General features: G+C 42.5%; 3 protein-coding genes across 3 annotated transcripts in view; 1 reads left to right on the top strand and 2 right to left on the bottom strand.

The window, feature by feature from the left end:
• Positions 1–6,473, top strand: part of LOC143294088 (uncharacterized) — a 12,661-nt gene extending 6,188 nt beyond the window's left edge. The window contains exons 4-8 of the mRNA XM_076605512.1: positions 1,369–1,477; positions 1,660–1,739; positions 2,247–2,394; positions 2,872–3,497; positions 3,904–6,473. Of these exons, the coding sequence (XP_076461627.1) occupies positions 1,369–1,477; positions 1,660–1,739; positions 2,247–2,394; positions 2,872–3,497; positions 3,904–4,437 (1,497 nt within the window). The 3' untranslated portion in view covers positions 4,438–6,473. The remainder of the gene's footprint in view (positions 1–1,368; positions 1,478–1,659; positions 1,740–2,246; positions 2,395–2,871; positions 3,498–3,903) is intronic.
• A 1,664-nt stretch (positions 6,474–8,137) lies between these two features.
• LOC143294087 (protein Abitram-like) lies at positions 8,138–14,790 on the bottom strand. Its single transcript, XM_076605510.1, has 5 exons — positions 14,625–14,790; positions 12,888–12,939; positions 11,795–11,921; positions 10,736–10,882; positions 8,138–8,955 (listed from the first exon to the last, which is right to left on the bottom strand). Exons 1-5 carry the CDS (start codon positions 14,785–14,787, stop codon positions 8,734–8,736), a joined length of 711 nt encoding a protein of 236 aa, XP_076461625.1. The 5' UTR covers positions 14,788–14,790; the 3' UTR covers positions 8,138–8,733.
• Positions 14,791–16,798: 2,008 nt separating this feature from the next.
• Positions 16,799–17,500, bottom strand: part of LOC143294112 (beta-1,3-galactosyltransferase 5-like) — a gene marked incomplete at its 5' end in the record, with an annotated part of 1,101 nt that continues 399 nt past the window's right edge. The window contains one exon of the mRNA XM_076605545.1: positions 16,799–17,500. This exon is cut by the window's right edge and continues 399 nt beyond it. Coding sequence (XP_076461660.1) covers positions 16,799–17,500 — 702 coding nt within the window.

Raw genomic sequence — 17,500 nt, 5'->3', positions numbered from 1 at the left:
GGAAGCCATATACAGCTTAGTTTTTTTTGTGTGTGTGAAGGACTAAGACTCTCAAATTAGGAGGCAAGACTGCACTGGTTCGTGCAGTACTGCAGCCTAGGGGGCTGGTTGGCCTTTTGGGAATCATCCAATCGCCGACTGTCCTAAACCCCTCTTGGCCGAGAGAGTGGGGATGTAACTTGGGCAAGACATTCTCCACAATAATCGAATTCTAGCCCAGATAGTTGGGATAGCAGTTACCTCCTCTGCTGTTTTTTGATGGTTATAGTCGAAACACGACTGACTGTTATACATAGTAGCAGTCGTATTGTTATCATCATCATCATTATCATTAATTAACTAACTCAGTACGGCCAGTCCTCTCTTCTCCTCTACACAGACCCCTCGGATGTCCAGTGGGTGTCTGAATGACCCAACCTTTAGCTTCCGTCGTCAGAACTGTGGTTTTCTTTGTCAACATTTACATCTTCAGTATAAGGTGAAACGCTGTTAACCTCGTCTCTTTCGCCGTTCGTATGGAGAGAGTTAAGTCAGTCCTGGTTGTCGTGCGCTGTGGTGGTGTCTTTTCCCCATGCTGCACTCTGGACCCTGTGCAAAGCAGGTAGAGAGCATCGTGAATACGCATGCATTATTATCATTAGCAGCAGCAGCAGCAGCAGCAGCAGTAGTAGTAGTAGTAGTAGTAGAAGTTGTAGTAGGTGTACTTATTCTTGTTGTGATGATGATGATGGTTGTGATGATGATGGTGATGATCATGATCATGATCATTATCATCGTCATCATCATCGCCGTCGTCGTCGTCATCATCATTCTTCTTCTTCTTCTTCTCTTTCACCATTATTATTATTATTATTATTATTATTATTATTATATGGTAGAAGTAGTAGTGGTAGTAGTAGTAGTAGGTGTTGACACAACGCTCAGCATATACCACAGATTGACAAAAGCTTACATTTGGGTCAACAGCAAAGTCATTGGTTTCTCCATGGCAATGGGAAGCCATTTACAGCTTAGTTTATTTGTGTGAAGGACTATAACTCTCAAACTAGGAGGCAAGACTGCACTGGTTCGTGCAGTACTGCAGCCTAGGGGGCTGGTTGGCCTTTTGGGAATCGTCCAATCGCCGACTGTCCTAAACCCCTCTTGGCCGAAAGCGTGGGGATGTAACTTGGGCAAGACATTCTCCACAATAATCGAATTCTAGCCCAGATAGTTGGGATAGCAGTTGCCTCCTCTGCTGTTTTTTGATGGTTATAGTCGGCTACGACTGGCTGTTATACATAGTAGCAGTCGTATTGTTATCATCATCATCATTATCATTAATTAAAGCGATGTGAGATGTGAACAGATGATGGTACCATTTCACAGGCACTGGAGAACGGTCAACACAAGGCACGCTGTTCCCTGGACACTGTTGTTGTCACCTTCCCGCACTGCCCACTGGACAGTCGTTTTCTGAGTCCGGCCATGTGTCAAGGTGAGACAGTAGGTCAGGTCATGTTGGAAATTACAATGACTGAAATCAATGTTGGCTTTTTTTTTATACACGCACACATACACAGACACACTGACACAGAGACACCGACACCGACACACAGACACCCCCCCTCCCCCCCCCACACACACACAAATAAAATAATCAAAATCTATTTATCACAGGCAGCAAAATACAAAAGGCCAAAGAGAGGGACCTTGAGAAACACACACCTCAAGACCCATGTGACTCCAGCGGCCAAGATGTACGTAAAACAATCAGTTAAGTTCTCTGCCTGTCTGTCTGTCTGTCTGTCTGTCTCTTTAAGGTCAAGCCTGTAATCTTGATCCTTGAGTAAACAAAAACAATGACTAAAAACATGTTGAGTTCTGAGTTCTCTCTCTCTCTCTCTCTCATCCACCCATATGCATCCCCCGCCCCCCCCCCCCTACCCCCTCCCCCGCCGCCCCCCCTTGCACCCCGCCATCTCTGTCCATATATATATATATATATATTCATGTGTGTGTGTGTGTGTGTGTGTGTGTGTGTGTGTGTGAGTGAATTAGAGAGCGAGAGACTCTGTATAATATGTGTGTGTGTGTGTCTGTGAGAGAGAGAGACTGTGTGTGTGTGTGTGTGTGTGTGTGAGAGAGAGAGAGAGAGAGAGAGAGAGAGAGAGAGAGAGCTGTGAACACCATATTCCCCTCCTCCTCCTCCTCCTCCTCCTTCTTCTTCTTCTCATCATCACCATCACCATCATCATCATCCTCAGCTGCCCCACAAACCACCAGAAGTGGAGGAGCTTCAAGACAGAATCATGATGGAATACTGCAGTGAAGAATCGAACGTGCTGCAAACAAACGTGATCGGTTCAACCACGGAGCCATCGTCGCACGGAAGAACTGCTTGTGAACTTCCAGGTAATATTCTCTCTCTCTCTCTCTCTCTCTCTCTCTCTCTCTCTCTCTCTCTCTCTCTCTGTGTGTGTGTGTGTGTGTGTGTGTGTGTGTGTGTGTGTGTGAACAAACACATAATTATGTGTTCTGTCATATTACTTTTATGCGTCATGAAACCTCTTTATGGGCACTATATAAGGCGCTAAACGAATTTATGATAATGATAAAAAAATTGTTATCATATATATATATATAGATAGATAGATCTTTTGTGTGTGTGTGTGTGTGTGTGTGTGTGTGTGTGTGTGTGTGTGTGCATCTATCTATCTATATTGTTCACAGAACATTCAGCAGTATTTTGTTTATGGTATCTGTGTGTGTGTGTGTGTGTGTGTGTGTGTGTGTGTGGCTATAATTCTATCTATCTAGATATCTATCCATCTATCTATCTATCTTACAATCATTGACATCAGTATCAGTTTGTGTTCTCATGACGATCAGGATCCCAACGCCCGAGACTACGTACACCACCCTCCAGCAACAACAGCAGCATCAAGAACAACACCAATAACAACAGCAACAACAACAACAGCAACAACAACATCCCAACAAGCCGCCGCCTGCAGCTCCACCACCGCCACAACCACCCACCTCACCCACCTCACCCACCACCACCACACCAACCTCTCCCCGCGCGGCAAGGCGGCTCCTCCACCCAGCCCCAGCAGCCGCCAAACTTCCGGCACGTGCCCCGTGACCTTTTGCCCTCTGACCCCTCGCTGTACTGGCGCCTAATGGAAGGGGAGAGGACCCACCTGGCGAGGATGGCGTCCGCCTGCCAGGACACCCTGATGGCTCTGCCGCCTCGCAGAGGGATGGGGCCCATGGGGCATCCTCCTCCAACTCCTCCTCCTCTGATGAGGTCCTCCTCCCACCTGAAGGTCGTGGATAATGAGGCGGGTGTTCGTGGCAGGTCACGGGCACTCTCATCACCATCCTCTTTGCTGTCTCGGGAAGACAGAGTGCTGGAGCCCTCGGGAGAGAACGCTCGGCAGCTGATTCAGTTCGCTTCCCGGCTGGAGGAGTTCTGCCGGCTGAGAAGCGAGGACAGGATCAGTCTTCTGCTGGTGAGCGCGACTGTAAATTATCATTATCGTCATTGTTGTTGTTGTTATCGACGGGCGCGATAGCCTAGTGGTTAAAACGTTGGACTTTCAATCTGAGGGTCTCGGGTTCGAATCTCAGTGACGGCTCCTGGTGGGTAAAGGGTGGAGATTTTTTCGATCTCCCAGGTCAACATACTTGCAGACCTGCTGGTGCCTGAACTCCCTTCTTGTGTATACGCAAGTAGATGATCAGATACATACGTTAAAGATCCTGTAATCCATGTCAGCGTAAGGTGGGTTCGTTTTTCCTTTCTGTTCCATTTTAATTGTTTTGTACCATTTTTGTTCTGATTTGTACCTACAATGTCACTAGAGCTTTACAGCTAATGACATTAAACATTTCAGTGTCTCTCTCCCTGTCTCGCAGTCTGCAGGCCCGCGCACTGTCCTCCTCCGCTGGACAGCCCTCTACGTGCTGGAACACGACGCCTGGCTCACGTGCTTCGGTGAGTGTGACGTCACCACCGCCGCCTCCGCCTCGGAAGGTTCCGGACATCTCCGGGAAAGCTGTGCTGTGGTACGTGGCGCAGCCCGCTTCTGCCGTTCCCTCAAGTCTTTGCTGAAGAACGACGTCACCCTCTTCGCCCTCCTCCACTCCCTCGTCCTGTTCGACCCTGCAGCGTCCAGGCTGACCGACAGACAGGCAGTGAGCGCCGTGGCGGACAGGTACTACATCTTGCTCAAGCACTACCTGGAGGCGGAGTTCTCCTTCCTGCACGCGGATCAATACATGATGGCCGTGCGGGACAAGATGGCAGAACTCCGTGACCTCGTGGTGCTGGAGAAAGGAGTTGGTGTCGGTGGGGTGGCAGGGTCGGAGTTCAGGGGTCACATGTTGCCCTTCTCGGAGGTTGTCTGCTCCCAGTTCTCAGGGGTTAGCGCTCGTGAGCATTTTGATTAACTTAAGTTGGAAATATCCCTCTTTTAATATCCTAATTCAGGGACTTATTTAAACGAACATGTTCGTCCATTTCAAATGAATGTATTTGAGAAATGATATGTAATATGTTATCCACTCTTCTGATCAAGTATTAGGCTGTAACACGATGTGAAATAACCCATACCATGAACACGAATCGAAACTTGTCATCTCAAGCAGCCACGTGTATTTTGTTTACTATTGCATGATTTGAGGGGCCAAAACGGAAAGAGCGGCTCAGAGTGGCAAAGAGTGAATGAAGAGTGTTTTGGAGTGTAGCGACAGATCTGTATCAAAATTAAGCACAATAACTCTCAAAAAAGATATGAAAACCACTGAAATTGGGTTATAACATCTACAAATGGTAAAAATTTTATCGCTTTAAATCATGCACAAAAATTGCCCTTAGATTGGGTCCCTGATTTAGTCTCTGTTTCAGTTTCAGTAGGAGGCGCCACTGCATTCGGACAAATTCATGTACGATATACCACATCTGCTGGGCAGATACCTGACCAGTATTCTTAGTCAGGCCCTGAGTGCATGCATAGATATATTTGTGTACCAATCAGAGTGGATTTATTCAAAAGAATTTTGCCAGAAGACAACACTCTTGTTGCCATGGGTTCTTTTTCAGTGTGCCAAGTGTGAGCTACACACGAGACCTCGGTTTATCATCTCATCCGAATGACTACATGCTCAGTTTGATTTTCCAGTCAAACTTGGGAGAAAGGGCGAGACTTGAGCGGGATTTGAACCCAGACACACGCTGACTTGATGCATACAGATGAATTAACCATTCTGCCAGTCAAAGTTAAACGGTTACTTGAGATTTCTTCTTCAGGATATATAAAGCTTAAGTGTTTTGTTTGGACACAATTCAAGTCCTACCCAGGCGAATGACAGCACCTATTTTAATTTATCTCTCTTGCACCGCCATTCTTAAGACAACAAACTGACATCATCCCCTTATTTGAACAGTGCACAAGGACAGTAGAAAATTAATGGACGTCAGTAATTCCTTCTTGTTCCGACCCTTCTGCGGATGAGTACTACTCAGGTAGCACTGCGTCGTGACTGATGTTGCCAGACTTGGCTTTTTTCCAGCAGTGTGTCTTTGTATTTCTTGGTGGTTGCAGTGTGTGTGTGTGTGTGTGTGTGTGTGTGTGTGTGTGTGCATATTTGCATGGTTGCTGTGTGTGTGTGTGTGTCCTTTAATTTTAATTAATAAAGTTAAGTTGCAGTAACCATAAACTGCAGATGGAATTAGAAAGAAGAGAAGATAAACACAGAGAAAACAGAATTTGCAAGGAATGTAATATGGGAACTGTTGGGATGAATTTCATTTTGTTTTAGAATGTCCCTAAAATACTACAATTCGAAAAAATTCATACCACATACATTCAAATAACATATGTTCGGTTTGTGCAATTTATTCAGTGCTGGGAAGAAAACACAACTTAATTTGGGTAGATTTATATAACTTGGAAAGGGTGTGAAACTTTAGTTACATCTAAAACATACTTGTCAGTATGTTCAAGTTTGATTTGTTTTGATGCTAATCATTATCATTAGCACGTGCGTATGTGTGTGCATGCGTGGGTGTGCATTTTTGCGTTGTTTGGAGACATTGTTGGACTTAAGTTGTGATTCAGTGAGTATGTATTGTTATTGTATCCTCCACACCCCAAAAGGAGCAAAAGGATTAAATTTCCTTGAATCTTTTGTGTGTGCGTGTGTGTATGTGTGCGCGCACACGTGTGTGCATTTGCATGGCTGCTCTGAGTGTGTGTGTGTGTTTGCATGCTTGCCACGTGACTGTATGTGCGTGTAAAGGTGGGTACTGGTTAGCTGAGCATGACCCATTTTGTGTTCTTGTTTTGTTTCAACAATTATTTTGCATTCTATGTATCTTTCACTTTACTGTACCTCAACGTATCAATTACTTGTTTTTCTGTTTTGTTCAGAGGCCTATTTATTCTTGAGGCCTGACTAAGCACGTTGGGTTATGCTGCTGGTCAGGCATCTGCTTGGCAGATGTGGTGTAGTGTATATGGATTTGACCGAATACAGTGACGCCTCCTTGAGCTACTGATACTGATACTATTTTGTTCAATCACTTTGTTTCACTTCATGTTATTCAAACCTAGGGCAGGCACTCAAGACCTGAACAGTGCACTGGATTTGTGCAGTGGTCAAGCATCTGCTCTTTTTAGATTAAAAAAAAAAAATTTTCTTTTTTTCTTTAAAAAAAAAAAAATTCTAAACAGATGTGGTTTAGGGTATATGGATAAGTGCGCACGCTTTGACACCTTGAAACAGAACTCTCCACTCTTAATCAAGGTGCTCTCACACATATTGGCTGAATTAACTCCCTTGAAGGAAAGCGTGTTAAAGTGTTTTAAAGTCAAATTGAATGAACAATGAAAGTAAATGATTAACAAAAGATAAAGAGTGGTAACTCTCTTCATACACAAGGTACGCAGCCAAAAGTCAATGTTGCTCATGCTACCGATTCAGCAAGCACACAGTTAAATAAGAAGTCTATTGGAACAAACCCAGACATTTCCTTAAAAAAAATATTTAAAAAAAAAACGAAAACAAAGGTCCAGGCTTGCCCTTACACCAATCATTTGACAGGTGCACACAGCGTCATTTCAATGACAGAAGAAATGTGCAAACACAAAAGAGCTTTTAATCAAGACTGGCAAAGCTTTTTAATCCTGCTACACTAAATATACAGACAATAAAGAACATACACATGGTGGTGCCTTAATGGTTTTTGACTCAAAATGAAAGAACAATGAGTCTATGAGAGAAATTGATCAAGAAATGATAAAGAGTGGTAACTCTCTTCATACATAAGGTACACAACTTAATAAATATTTTGAAGTCAGATTGCCTGTATTAACTCCCTTGAAACAGACCAGCTGCATTTACTGGTACTTCCTTGAGGGACTGTGTCAAAGTGTTTTAAGTCAAACTTGCTGAATTAATTGACACCCTTGATTGGCTGAATTAAATCCCTTGAAGGACGGTGTGTCAAAGTGTTTCAAAGTACTTTGATGCGAACATGATGCCTAGATATGCTTTATTTTAACATTACTTTTTATACACTGATCATAACTTTCACACCCTGTTTAAAAAAACAACAAGAGACTATTTTATGACTGAAATTATGTTTTTAAAGTATTGCAGCAAAGAACTATGCTGAACTTTTCTATCTGTGTGTGTGTGTTTGAGTGTGTGTGTGTTGTCCAAATGGTTTTTAGTTTGGAAATGTGTCGGAGTATTGAGTCAATCCTTTAATGGTTGTTATACTCACACTATTCAGTGTCTTTGTTTTCCCACAAAGCTGTTCTCTCCCAGACAAATAATCATGATGAACACTTATTCAGCACGTTTTCTCAAACAGAGCTAAAAGCTTTTTATGTGTACAAAATTCACTGACTGACTCTGGATGATGAAAAACAACAACCACCAATTTACACTAGCAACTGCAGATATCATGACACCATTCTTCTGACTCAGTTGCTCTCTCTCTCTCTCTCTCTCTCACACACACACACATAAAACACTAACACAACTGCACACAATCAATCTAACATGCACACACACACACACACTCACACTAACACATTTGAACACATTCAGTCCAACACACACACACACACAAACACAGACATGAATCTCAAGACACTGTATTTCTGCTAGTTTCAAAACAAGCATCCATGACAAACACATCTGCATGACAAAAGATCATGGTGAACATAGTTTGGGCAGGTTCAGGTATGTGCGCACATGAATACAACTGAGGCACACTTACAATCCACACACACACACACACACAAGAACGTATGAACACAAGCACAAATTGCACTGGCAAGTATTCACATACACTGATACAGAATTGTGGAGATATTTCAACTTTCACAAATAACTCAATCACTGAATCTCTAACACACTCCACACATCTTCCTATCCAAACACTTTATTCCTTTCTCTTTCACACACACACACATACAGTCACACACACCCACAACACATACATGATACAAACATATGATGCTTGCACACACCAAGTGCACAGACACCCTCAGACATACACATACACACACACACACACGCACACACACACTGTAGTAGTGTCATAATGGCACAAAATACATATCCTGAACTGCTTTTGATACAACACAAACATACACACATGAACACACACACACGCATGCACCGGATGTGTACTGACTGAAGACAAAGCAGCAGTGCCAGCCACAGAGTCCATTAAGTGGCAGCATCACCACCATTATCACCAGCATTACCACCATCAACAGCACCATCACCAGCACCGACATCTCCATGACCAGCACCATAACCAGCAGTGGATGTTGCCGTCCTGGCCTTCAGGGCCTCCTGGTACTGCTCCTCAGTCAGCAGCCGGGCCATCTCCGCCTCGTGACCCTTCAGCGCCGGCAGCATGATGCCCAGGTACCCCCTGCTCCATGGCTGAAACACAGATATACCATCCCCTTCAATCACTACTACTACTACTGCTACTGCTTTTGCTGATTTTCTATATAATAGTCAGTCGTGTTCGACTCTGACCATCAGAGGAAGCAACTGCTGAAAAAGAAATATGCCATTCACTTCAATCACTACTACTACTGCTACTGCTTTTACTAATATATTAGTTAGTCGTGTTCAGCTTTGACCATCAGAGCAGCAGAAGAGGCAACTGCTTAAACAGAGATACGCCATTCACTTCACTACCACTACTACTGCTACTACTACTTTTACTGATTTTTTTTTTTTTTTACCATTCTCTTCAATCACTACTACTACTACTACTTTTGTTAATATTATATAATAACAGTCAGTCATGTTCAACTCTCACCATCAGACCAGCAGAGGAAGCAACTGCTGAAACAGAGGTTTACCATTCACTTCAATCACTACTACCGCTACTGCTTTTACTAATTTTACATATAACAGTCGGTCATGTTCAACTCAGCAGAGGAAGCAACTGCTGTCCCAACTATGTGGGTAAAACACTGATTATAGTGAGAATGTCTTGCTCAAGCTGCATCCCCAATCTCTTTGCCAAGAGTGCTTTGGACAAACAGTGTTCAATAACTACAACTACTACAACGAATAATATAAATAAACCTAATAATAGTAGTAATAACAAAGTGTTTTTATATATAGCACTTACCCTGCACCTCAAAGTACATTTAACAATACATGTCATATGGTTAAGACACAGGAATATGAATGGAAAATGTTAAAATGCAAACTCGCAAAAAAAAAAAAAAAAAAAAAAAAAAAAAGTTTAAAAACCAGCGTAAAATTAATCGAACTCCCACGTTTCTTGACAGTGAAACAGTGACTGATATTTTGTAGTAGAGATTTCCCACTTGAAACACCAAACGGACCTCCCACCAAGTCAGACACAGGACTCCTAACCCCAAAACTCCACCGATCCAAGACCCAAACCCTGAACAACTTAACCATAGTAAGGACTTCAGCCAATAGGTCGTTAAATTCCACTCTTACTAATCAAATTCCAAAGACTTTGTTGTCTGCTTCAAACATATAAAACAGAAAATATTTTTCAGCTCATTCAAATGCTCATGAATAGATGTGTAAGTGAAATAAAAAAATAAATGAATAACCAGTGCAGTGTTCTTTGCTTACTATGTACATACCAACCATCATAAGTAAGAAAAATTTAACATTTTTAGACACAAGTGAAATTTTTTTTTTTTAAAGTATAACAAACACACCTTTTTTTGATTATTACGCAGCCTAATACCAATTATCATGTCAAAGAAAATACATTCAGGTAAGAAAAATGTCATATTTTATTTCTTGTCATTGGAGGGATGTTGTGGCAGTCTCCACTCTGGAGGGGACACTCAGTCACTCAGAGTGATTAATGTCATCAGTAGGGAAGGTGTAGAAGTAGTAGAAGGTGTCCTGTGAACATTAACTCAGAACAAGCACTACTGAGCACCACTGTAGTGACTCAGTAGTCGTGCAAGGTCTCCTCCGGTGTGTGGCCTCCTGGTGACCTAAACATCAAAAGTTCCCAGTGGACTGTCGACGATGGAACTACATGGATGAACCTGGGTGTGACTGTGCAGGGGGGGGGGGGGGGGGGGGGGGGGGGAGGGGGGAGGGGCTCTGAATGAGTGAAAATGGGAGTAATGCCATTGAAACAGTGCAGAAGATGGGACAGAAAAAAAACCCCAAAAAACACTGACACACAAACATGCAGTCTACCTACGTCTTCATTGACAAGCTGAGGTCTGTCCACAAGGGTGCTGTTGGCCTCGATGAGCTGACCCTTGACCCCGCAGCAGATGGAGTACTTGCTGTTGTCATCACAGGTCAAAGTGCACAGAGGGGCCAGCGATCCCAGCCACTGGGCTCCCTGAGAAAAGAGAGAGAGGGGGGAACACTGTCATTTCATACAGCTTCACCTTTCAACAACACTGCAAAATTTAGAATACCTGTATTATGACCCTGACTTTCAGCGAAGATCGTACCGAAAGGTCACATTGGCTTTCGCTGTGTTTCTCCTTCGAGAGAAGATGCATTGATGAGCTGATAATGCTATATAGTCCAAATATTAATTGCTCCTAAATTACATGTATAGAGATTCTATGTGCCCCTTATTACTAAAATTAAGTCTTGTTTATGTTTATTGTCAGCTCCTTCAAATGGGCCATGGTCTTTCTTGAAGAAAACATTGTTATTGTTATCACCACACTGACATCTCCAGCCATGAAGATCCAGTGCCTTGATCTCAAGCTGGGAATGAAGTAGAGAAAAAAACACAACGACAAAAAGAAACAAACACAAAACGATAAAAAGAAAACTGAAAACATTAAATTTATTCCTGGAATAAAACAACAAAACAATTAACATTCAAACTGTAACATTCAAACAACCAGCAACGATTAAACAAAAAACAAACAAACAAAAAAACCCAAGTAACATCCAAATTCTAGCAGTTTTCTTTCAAAGATGTTTTTTCCAAAATTTTAAACAGGTATGTCTGGATGCTAGTAGACTGACTGAAACAAACAACAACAACCCCCCTCTTAGACTGTAGGTTAAAATTCTTTGAATCTGGATGATACAATATACCATAATTTTCTTAAAATCTGGATGATACAATATACCAGAAATTTTTCTTGACTCAGAATAAAAAAAGTTGCAAGTTGAGATGCCACCCAAAATAGTCAAGTGAGCTGCAACATTTTGATTCTGAGATAAGAAAAAAACACTGTGCCATGACTGAAAGCTTCAGGCTGAAAGGTTTCCGCACACTACCACTCACCCTTTTGGATTTTCCTGAGGTTTTGTTGTCCAGTCTGTCGGCACCCCCGACCTTGAAGTTGACATGGGTGACCACTTTCCTCTTGGCCAGCACCGGGTGACTCGGGGCCAGTGTCACTATGCAGATCCTGTCAGCAATAATCTTATGCCATCACAAGGAATTTTCAACATATATATCATAGCCAGTCATGTCTGACTATGCCCATCAGAACAGCAGTGGTAGCAACTGCTGTCCAAACTATCTGGGCTGATGATAGTGAAGAGCGTCTTAACTCAGTTAAGTGATGTAAACAAAAACAAACAAAACAGCAGCTGTTGCTTTTTCAATTTACCATCATGAAATAAAATTTTGCGTTTGACTTTGACTGACATCCTCACTTTCAGCCAAAAGAGCTTTAGGACAGGAGGCACTGGGGTGGTCCCCAAAAACCAACTAGCCCCCAAGGTTGCAGAACTAAGAGCCAGTGCAATCTTGCCTCCTAGTTTGAGAGTCATAGTTCTTCACAAAAGACTAAGCTATAGAGAGTATCAGTATCAGTAGCCCAAGGAGGTATCACTGCGTTCAGATAAATCCATATACGCAACACCACTTCTGCCAAGCAGATGCCTGACCAGCAGCATAACCCAACGTGCTTAATCAGGCCTTAAGAAAAAAAAAAAAAAAAAAAAAAAATAAATAAATGAATAAAATAAAAAGAAATAAGTAAATAAATAAATAAATATTTGATAAATACATAAAAGAGAACTACTACTAATAATGATAATATTTATCAGGTGCAAAAACTTGATGAAGTCAACTGTAAGCGTACAAAAAATAAAATAAAATAAATAATAATAATAACAATAATAAATAAATAAATACATAAATAAAATAAAATAAAATAAATAAATAAAAAAGACAAAAATGATGATAAATAAGCAAATAAATGTAAAACATGCAGACACACATTTGTCGCATATCTGTTATGCATATGTGTATGTGTGTGTGAATGTGCAAGCTATAGAGAGACAGAGGAAAATAAACTAACATTGAAAAAAAAAAAAAAGAAAAAAAAAGAAAGAAGTAAACATGCAAGAATTCTGTGTATACTCACTTATTTGAGTGGGATAAGATGCAGATATCTTCACTTACTTTCTTCTGCACATCTGTGAAAACAAATTTAATTTATAAAGTCTTTTAAGGTATTTTTTGCACTAAGTTCAATCTAATGAACACTTCCAAGCACTTGCGTGAAATATAGATAGATAGATAGATAGATAGATCAGATGCACACAGACACTTGGGTCTGCATGCAGATAGGCATGCATGTACACACAGAACATAGACATACTATGTATAATTGTAGCAGAAATAATAGCAATAGGCCGTAAGCATTTAAAAATTGATTTGCCACAAATCTGCTTTTTAGCTTTTTCACTGAAAAAAACAAACAATATTTTAACAGCAGTCAAAATCATGCACTGATCTGTGATCAAGATCTAGGTTAGATATGTGTAGATGAGTCCACTATTGAGGAATACAGATTGTGGAACATAGTTTGTCTTGGCGGCATAAAACAAAGAAATTATTGTGATATTTATATCATGAGCAAAGTGGAGTAAATTGTTTTAGACATGGTAAAATTTGAATGCAAGGCTTTCTTGCAGCATGGAATTATCAAATTTCAAGTTTAAATCAAACATGAGTTTCAGTTTCAGTTTCACTTTCTCAAGGAGGCGTCACTGCGTTCGGACAAATCCATACACGCTACACCACATCTGTTGAGCAGATGCCTGACCAGCAGCATAACCCAACGCGCTTAGTCAGGCCTTGAGTGCATGCTTACATATTTGTGTACCTATGAAAGTGGATTTCATTTTACGTAATTTCGCCAGAGGACAACACTCTCGTTGCCATGGGTTCTTTTTCAGTGCGCCAAGTGCGTGCTGCACACGGGACCTCGGTTTATCGTCTCATCCGAAAGACTAGACGCTCAGTTTGATTTTCCAGTCAAACTTAGGAGAAAGGGCGAGAGCGGGATTCGAACCCACACCCTCACGGACTCTCTGTATTGGCAGCTGAGCGTCTTAACCATTCTGCCACCTTCCTCCTAACATGAACAGTACATAAATATAAATGCAGTGCTTTCAAACCTCCCAAAGCACTTTACAAACATTCAGTCAGACACAAAACACAAGAACACATGCACACACACACAAACACACACATGCATGCGCACACAAATCAAATGTTATTAATAAAGAAAAACATATGGAATAAATGGAGTGCTTTGATTATGCAGAATTGTGCAAGTAACCCTTTCTGGACACATGGCTGATTTCATGTACATATTACTGAAACATGCAAAATATAATGAAAAGTCCAAGAAAAACAGGACATTTCGAAATAAACCTAACAAACCAGTTTAATTTTAGTTGTACACAAGTTATAGCCATCAAATTAAATTACTGCCATCAAAACGAATTACAGACATTATTTTAAACATATTTCAGACTAAGAGGCATTTTACTTTAGACGCAAAATTATTCTGCTTACTGAATTACTTTGACTAAGAGCATCCCTTTAAAATAAAGTACAGTGGGACACGGATGTTTCTCCAGTGAGACATTTTGTCAGACTGAAGAGAGAGACAGACTGACAGATCAAGAGAATGACTGACAGACAGATATCTTGGGCGGTACAATGAATGAGTTGGCGGCAAGCAGAGCAATACAACCACGAAGAAATAGATAAATTTGTAAACTGCCGCTGTAAACTGCCGCAATTAGGTAGGAAAGTGACAGAGGAGAACCTGAGGAAGTAGTTAACTTAATGCCGAGTCGACTCTTACCTATCCTGTAATGTCTTGAGAAATATCTCTCTACAACCGTAGGTGGACGTTTACTGACATCATAAGACATTGTTTTGTTTGATGCTTCTGTTGGTAATTGAGACTGATCTTGCTTTGTTTCCATTTCGCTTTCCACACTCTGCTCGCACATGGGCTGCGCCATCTTGTCTGGGGAGATAACTTCGAATGTATCCAATGGAGTTGCCTCAAACAACAAAACCACCTGAAGTTAGACATAATTATAAATAAATAGATGAAATACAATAATAACGAAAACATCATTATCATCATCAACAACAATGAAAACAACAATAGGAAGAAGAAGAACAATTAACCCCGTGGTTCAGTCCAAACGATTTAGAAATGTTTTGTTTTACCATAGATGTCTCAGTTTATGTACATGCGCGCAGTGTTTGTGTGTGTGTGTGTGTGTGTGTGTGTGTGTGTGTGTGTGTGTGTGTGTGTGTGGTCTGATACACTTGGCCATTGTTGAAACGGACTTAAGAGAGCACATAAAAAATAAATAAATCAATAAAAATAAATAAATAAATGAATAAATAAATAAACGATCTCTACTGTTGATGGAAAATAGCTGCTTGTAGGGAACCTTCGACGACCGATTTAAATGCTGTGGTGATCCCTGCTCTTACAACTTCTTCCAACTGCTTCCATTCTACTGTTCTATTTGCAAAGAATGCCGGAGTTTCCGGCTCCATTCAGGTCTGTTTAGCTGAATGGGATTACAAAACCTTGATTTGCTGTTTTCAGTTCAGTTGATTTTTTCTTTCTACTCTGTTGTCTGTGTCATGATCCTTGTATGTTGCTGGTCTAGATCTTCTGCCAGTCTTCCTGGCAGGAGATAGGAATTTTTTTTGGCGGTACTGAAGCTGGAATTTGACTTGACTATCCTGTACATTCAGGATTGTGAGGTAGCGGATAAGTTTTTGCGCCGTTCCTTCAGGGATGTGAGTCTCTGCTGAACTGACACGCGCGCGCGCGCGCGCGCGCGTGTGTGTGTGTGTGTGTGTGTGTGTGTGTGTGTGTGTGTTGTTGTTGTTGTTGTTGTTGTCAGTTGCTGCCGCTGTTGTGTTGACGCAGTGAATGTCGTGTGAGAACTCTGTGGATATAGAATGCATACCAGAACAAATGAGTCTGGTATCATTGGAAATAGAGAATTTGGAATTAGCACGTCGGTCCCCCTCTCTCTCTCTCACACACACACACACACACACACACACACACACACATACACACACACACACACACACACACACACACACACACACACACACACACACACACACACACACACACACACACACACACACACACACACACACACACACACACACACACACACTGTAAATATTTACGTAGAAAAAATGAAGTTAATCTTGCTCAGTGTTTCTATTCCGGTCCCTTACCTCAGTATATTTCTGTCGGTGATAGACTGAGTCCAGTCTCCCCCCCCTTTTTTTCCCCTTTATCTTTCCTTCCTACTGACGTCCCCGTAGTTTCCCCACCCCACCCCCACCCATTTCATACCTTCCTTTAATTTTCACGTTCATTCAGTACCATCCATTCCAGAAATTTAGACCAACAAAAAAATCACGGCGTGCGTGTTTTGCAGCATCATGTATTTACACACTGATGAAAACCTGATCTCCGATTCCCCCAACGTTCTGCTTGACGCAATTATCTTTTGACAGACATGTCTGACATGCACCTGAAAGCAAGGTCGTCAGTGTTTATAAAGACCATTTAATGGGCTCTGACTGGGTCGCACTAACATGGAAAAGTGAGGTGGACGATCTAGAGTTACTGGTCCCCTGCTCCATTCATGCTACTAGGGCACTTTGTAACACTCATAATAAACAGAGAGATGTGAGATAATTTGTGTGGTAATTTGTGTTCACACGCAAAGAACTAGCCGCCAGCTTCTTTTCAGTCATTTCAAATAACTATGCGGGAATATGATCCGCCGATCAGGGTACGTAACTCCACAACCGTCCTCACAAACCCGTAGTTGGTCTTTCCATTCGCTTTTTTTGTCGTGCACAAAAATTATGGTCAATGGACTTCGTCATCCACAAGGAGAGAGACAGACTGGCTGAATTTTTTCCTTGAGTCAGCCGGTTAGTCTTTGATGGTTTCAGTTGAACTGTGGTCATTCATTAATGATCCCGCCCACAGATCTGACTGCAGGTTTTCACATCCTCCGCTGATAACACCTGACTGCAGTTGTGACCGTGGGGATGACGGTGAAGACCCTGCCAGATGCTGAGCTGTTTGTCGCTGTCGACGTTGTGCGCTGAGAGGTAGCAGGAGGACGCGATCTGCGAAGGAGACGGACCGTCGCCTTCCATGAGCAGTCGCGGGAGGTTCACGTGCCGCACGTGCAGCACGCGCCCCAGAACGCCGGTGATGTGTGCGTCCTCCACGGGCAGCATGGGCATGGCACGAGACAGCTGTACCAGGGGGGGCACGAGGGGGCCGGGCAGAATGTAGTGGCCGCCAGAAACATAGGCCGGGTAGTAGGTGAAAGGGTACAGGGACGCGCTGACAGAAAGCCTACTGTTGCCCCTGAACACGAGCGAGTCACCCGAGCACATGATGCGTCCCAGAACGCTGTAGAGACTTGGCAGGGAGGGGGAGGGGGACGTCCTGAACCAGCGAGTCATCAAGTGCATGGTGAGGTCCACGTTCAGAAACATGTCGTCATCCACCTTGGCCACGTGGCCCGTGTCCCAGCAACGGGTGGAGGCCCACGCGAGCCCCGCCAGCACCTTCCTCGTCAGGTTCCGGTACGTGTCGTCCACGTCCACGAGAAGCACGTCCCCGTGGGCTTCAGCTTCAGCCTTCAACGCAGCCGTCAC

Source organism: Babylonia areolata, chromosome 19, assembly GCF_041734735.1.
Source record: "Babylonia areolata isolate BAREFJ2019XMU chromosome 19, ASM4173473v1, whole genome shotgun sequence".
Classification (NCBI taxonomy): domain Eukaryota; kingdom Metazoa; phylum Mollusca; class Gastropoda; order Neogastropoda; family Buccinidae; genus Babylonia; species Babylonia areolata.
This window is presented reverse-complemented; position numbering and strand designations above follow the sequence as displayed.

Excerpts from the sequence above, each read along its gene's own strand:
- LOC143294087 (XM_076605510.1), bottom strand. The coding sequence starts at position 14,787 with ATGGCGCAGCCCATGTGCGAGCAGAGTGTGGAAAGCGAAATGGAAACA. Across the intron at positions 12,940-14,624 it reads CTCAAGACATTACAGGATAG|ATGTGCAGAAGAAAGTAAGT; the intron begins GTAAGAGTCGAC and ends TTGTTTTCACAG. Across the intron at positions 10,883-11,794 it reads CCTCAGGAAAATCCAAAAGG|GGAGCCCAGTGGCTGGGATC; the intron begins GTGAGTGGTAGT and ends CTCTTTTCTCAG.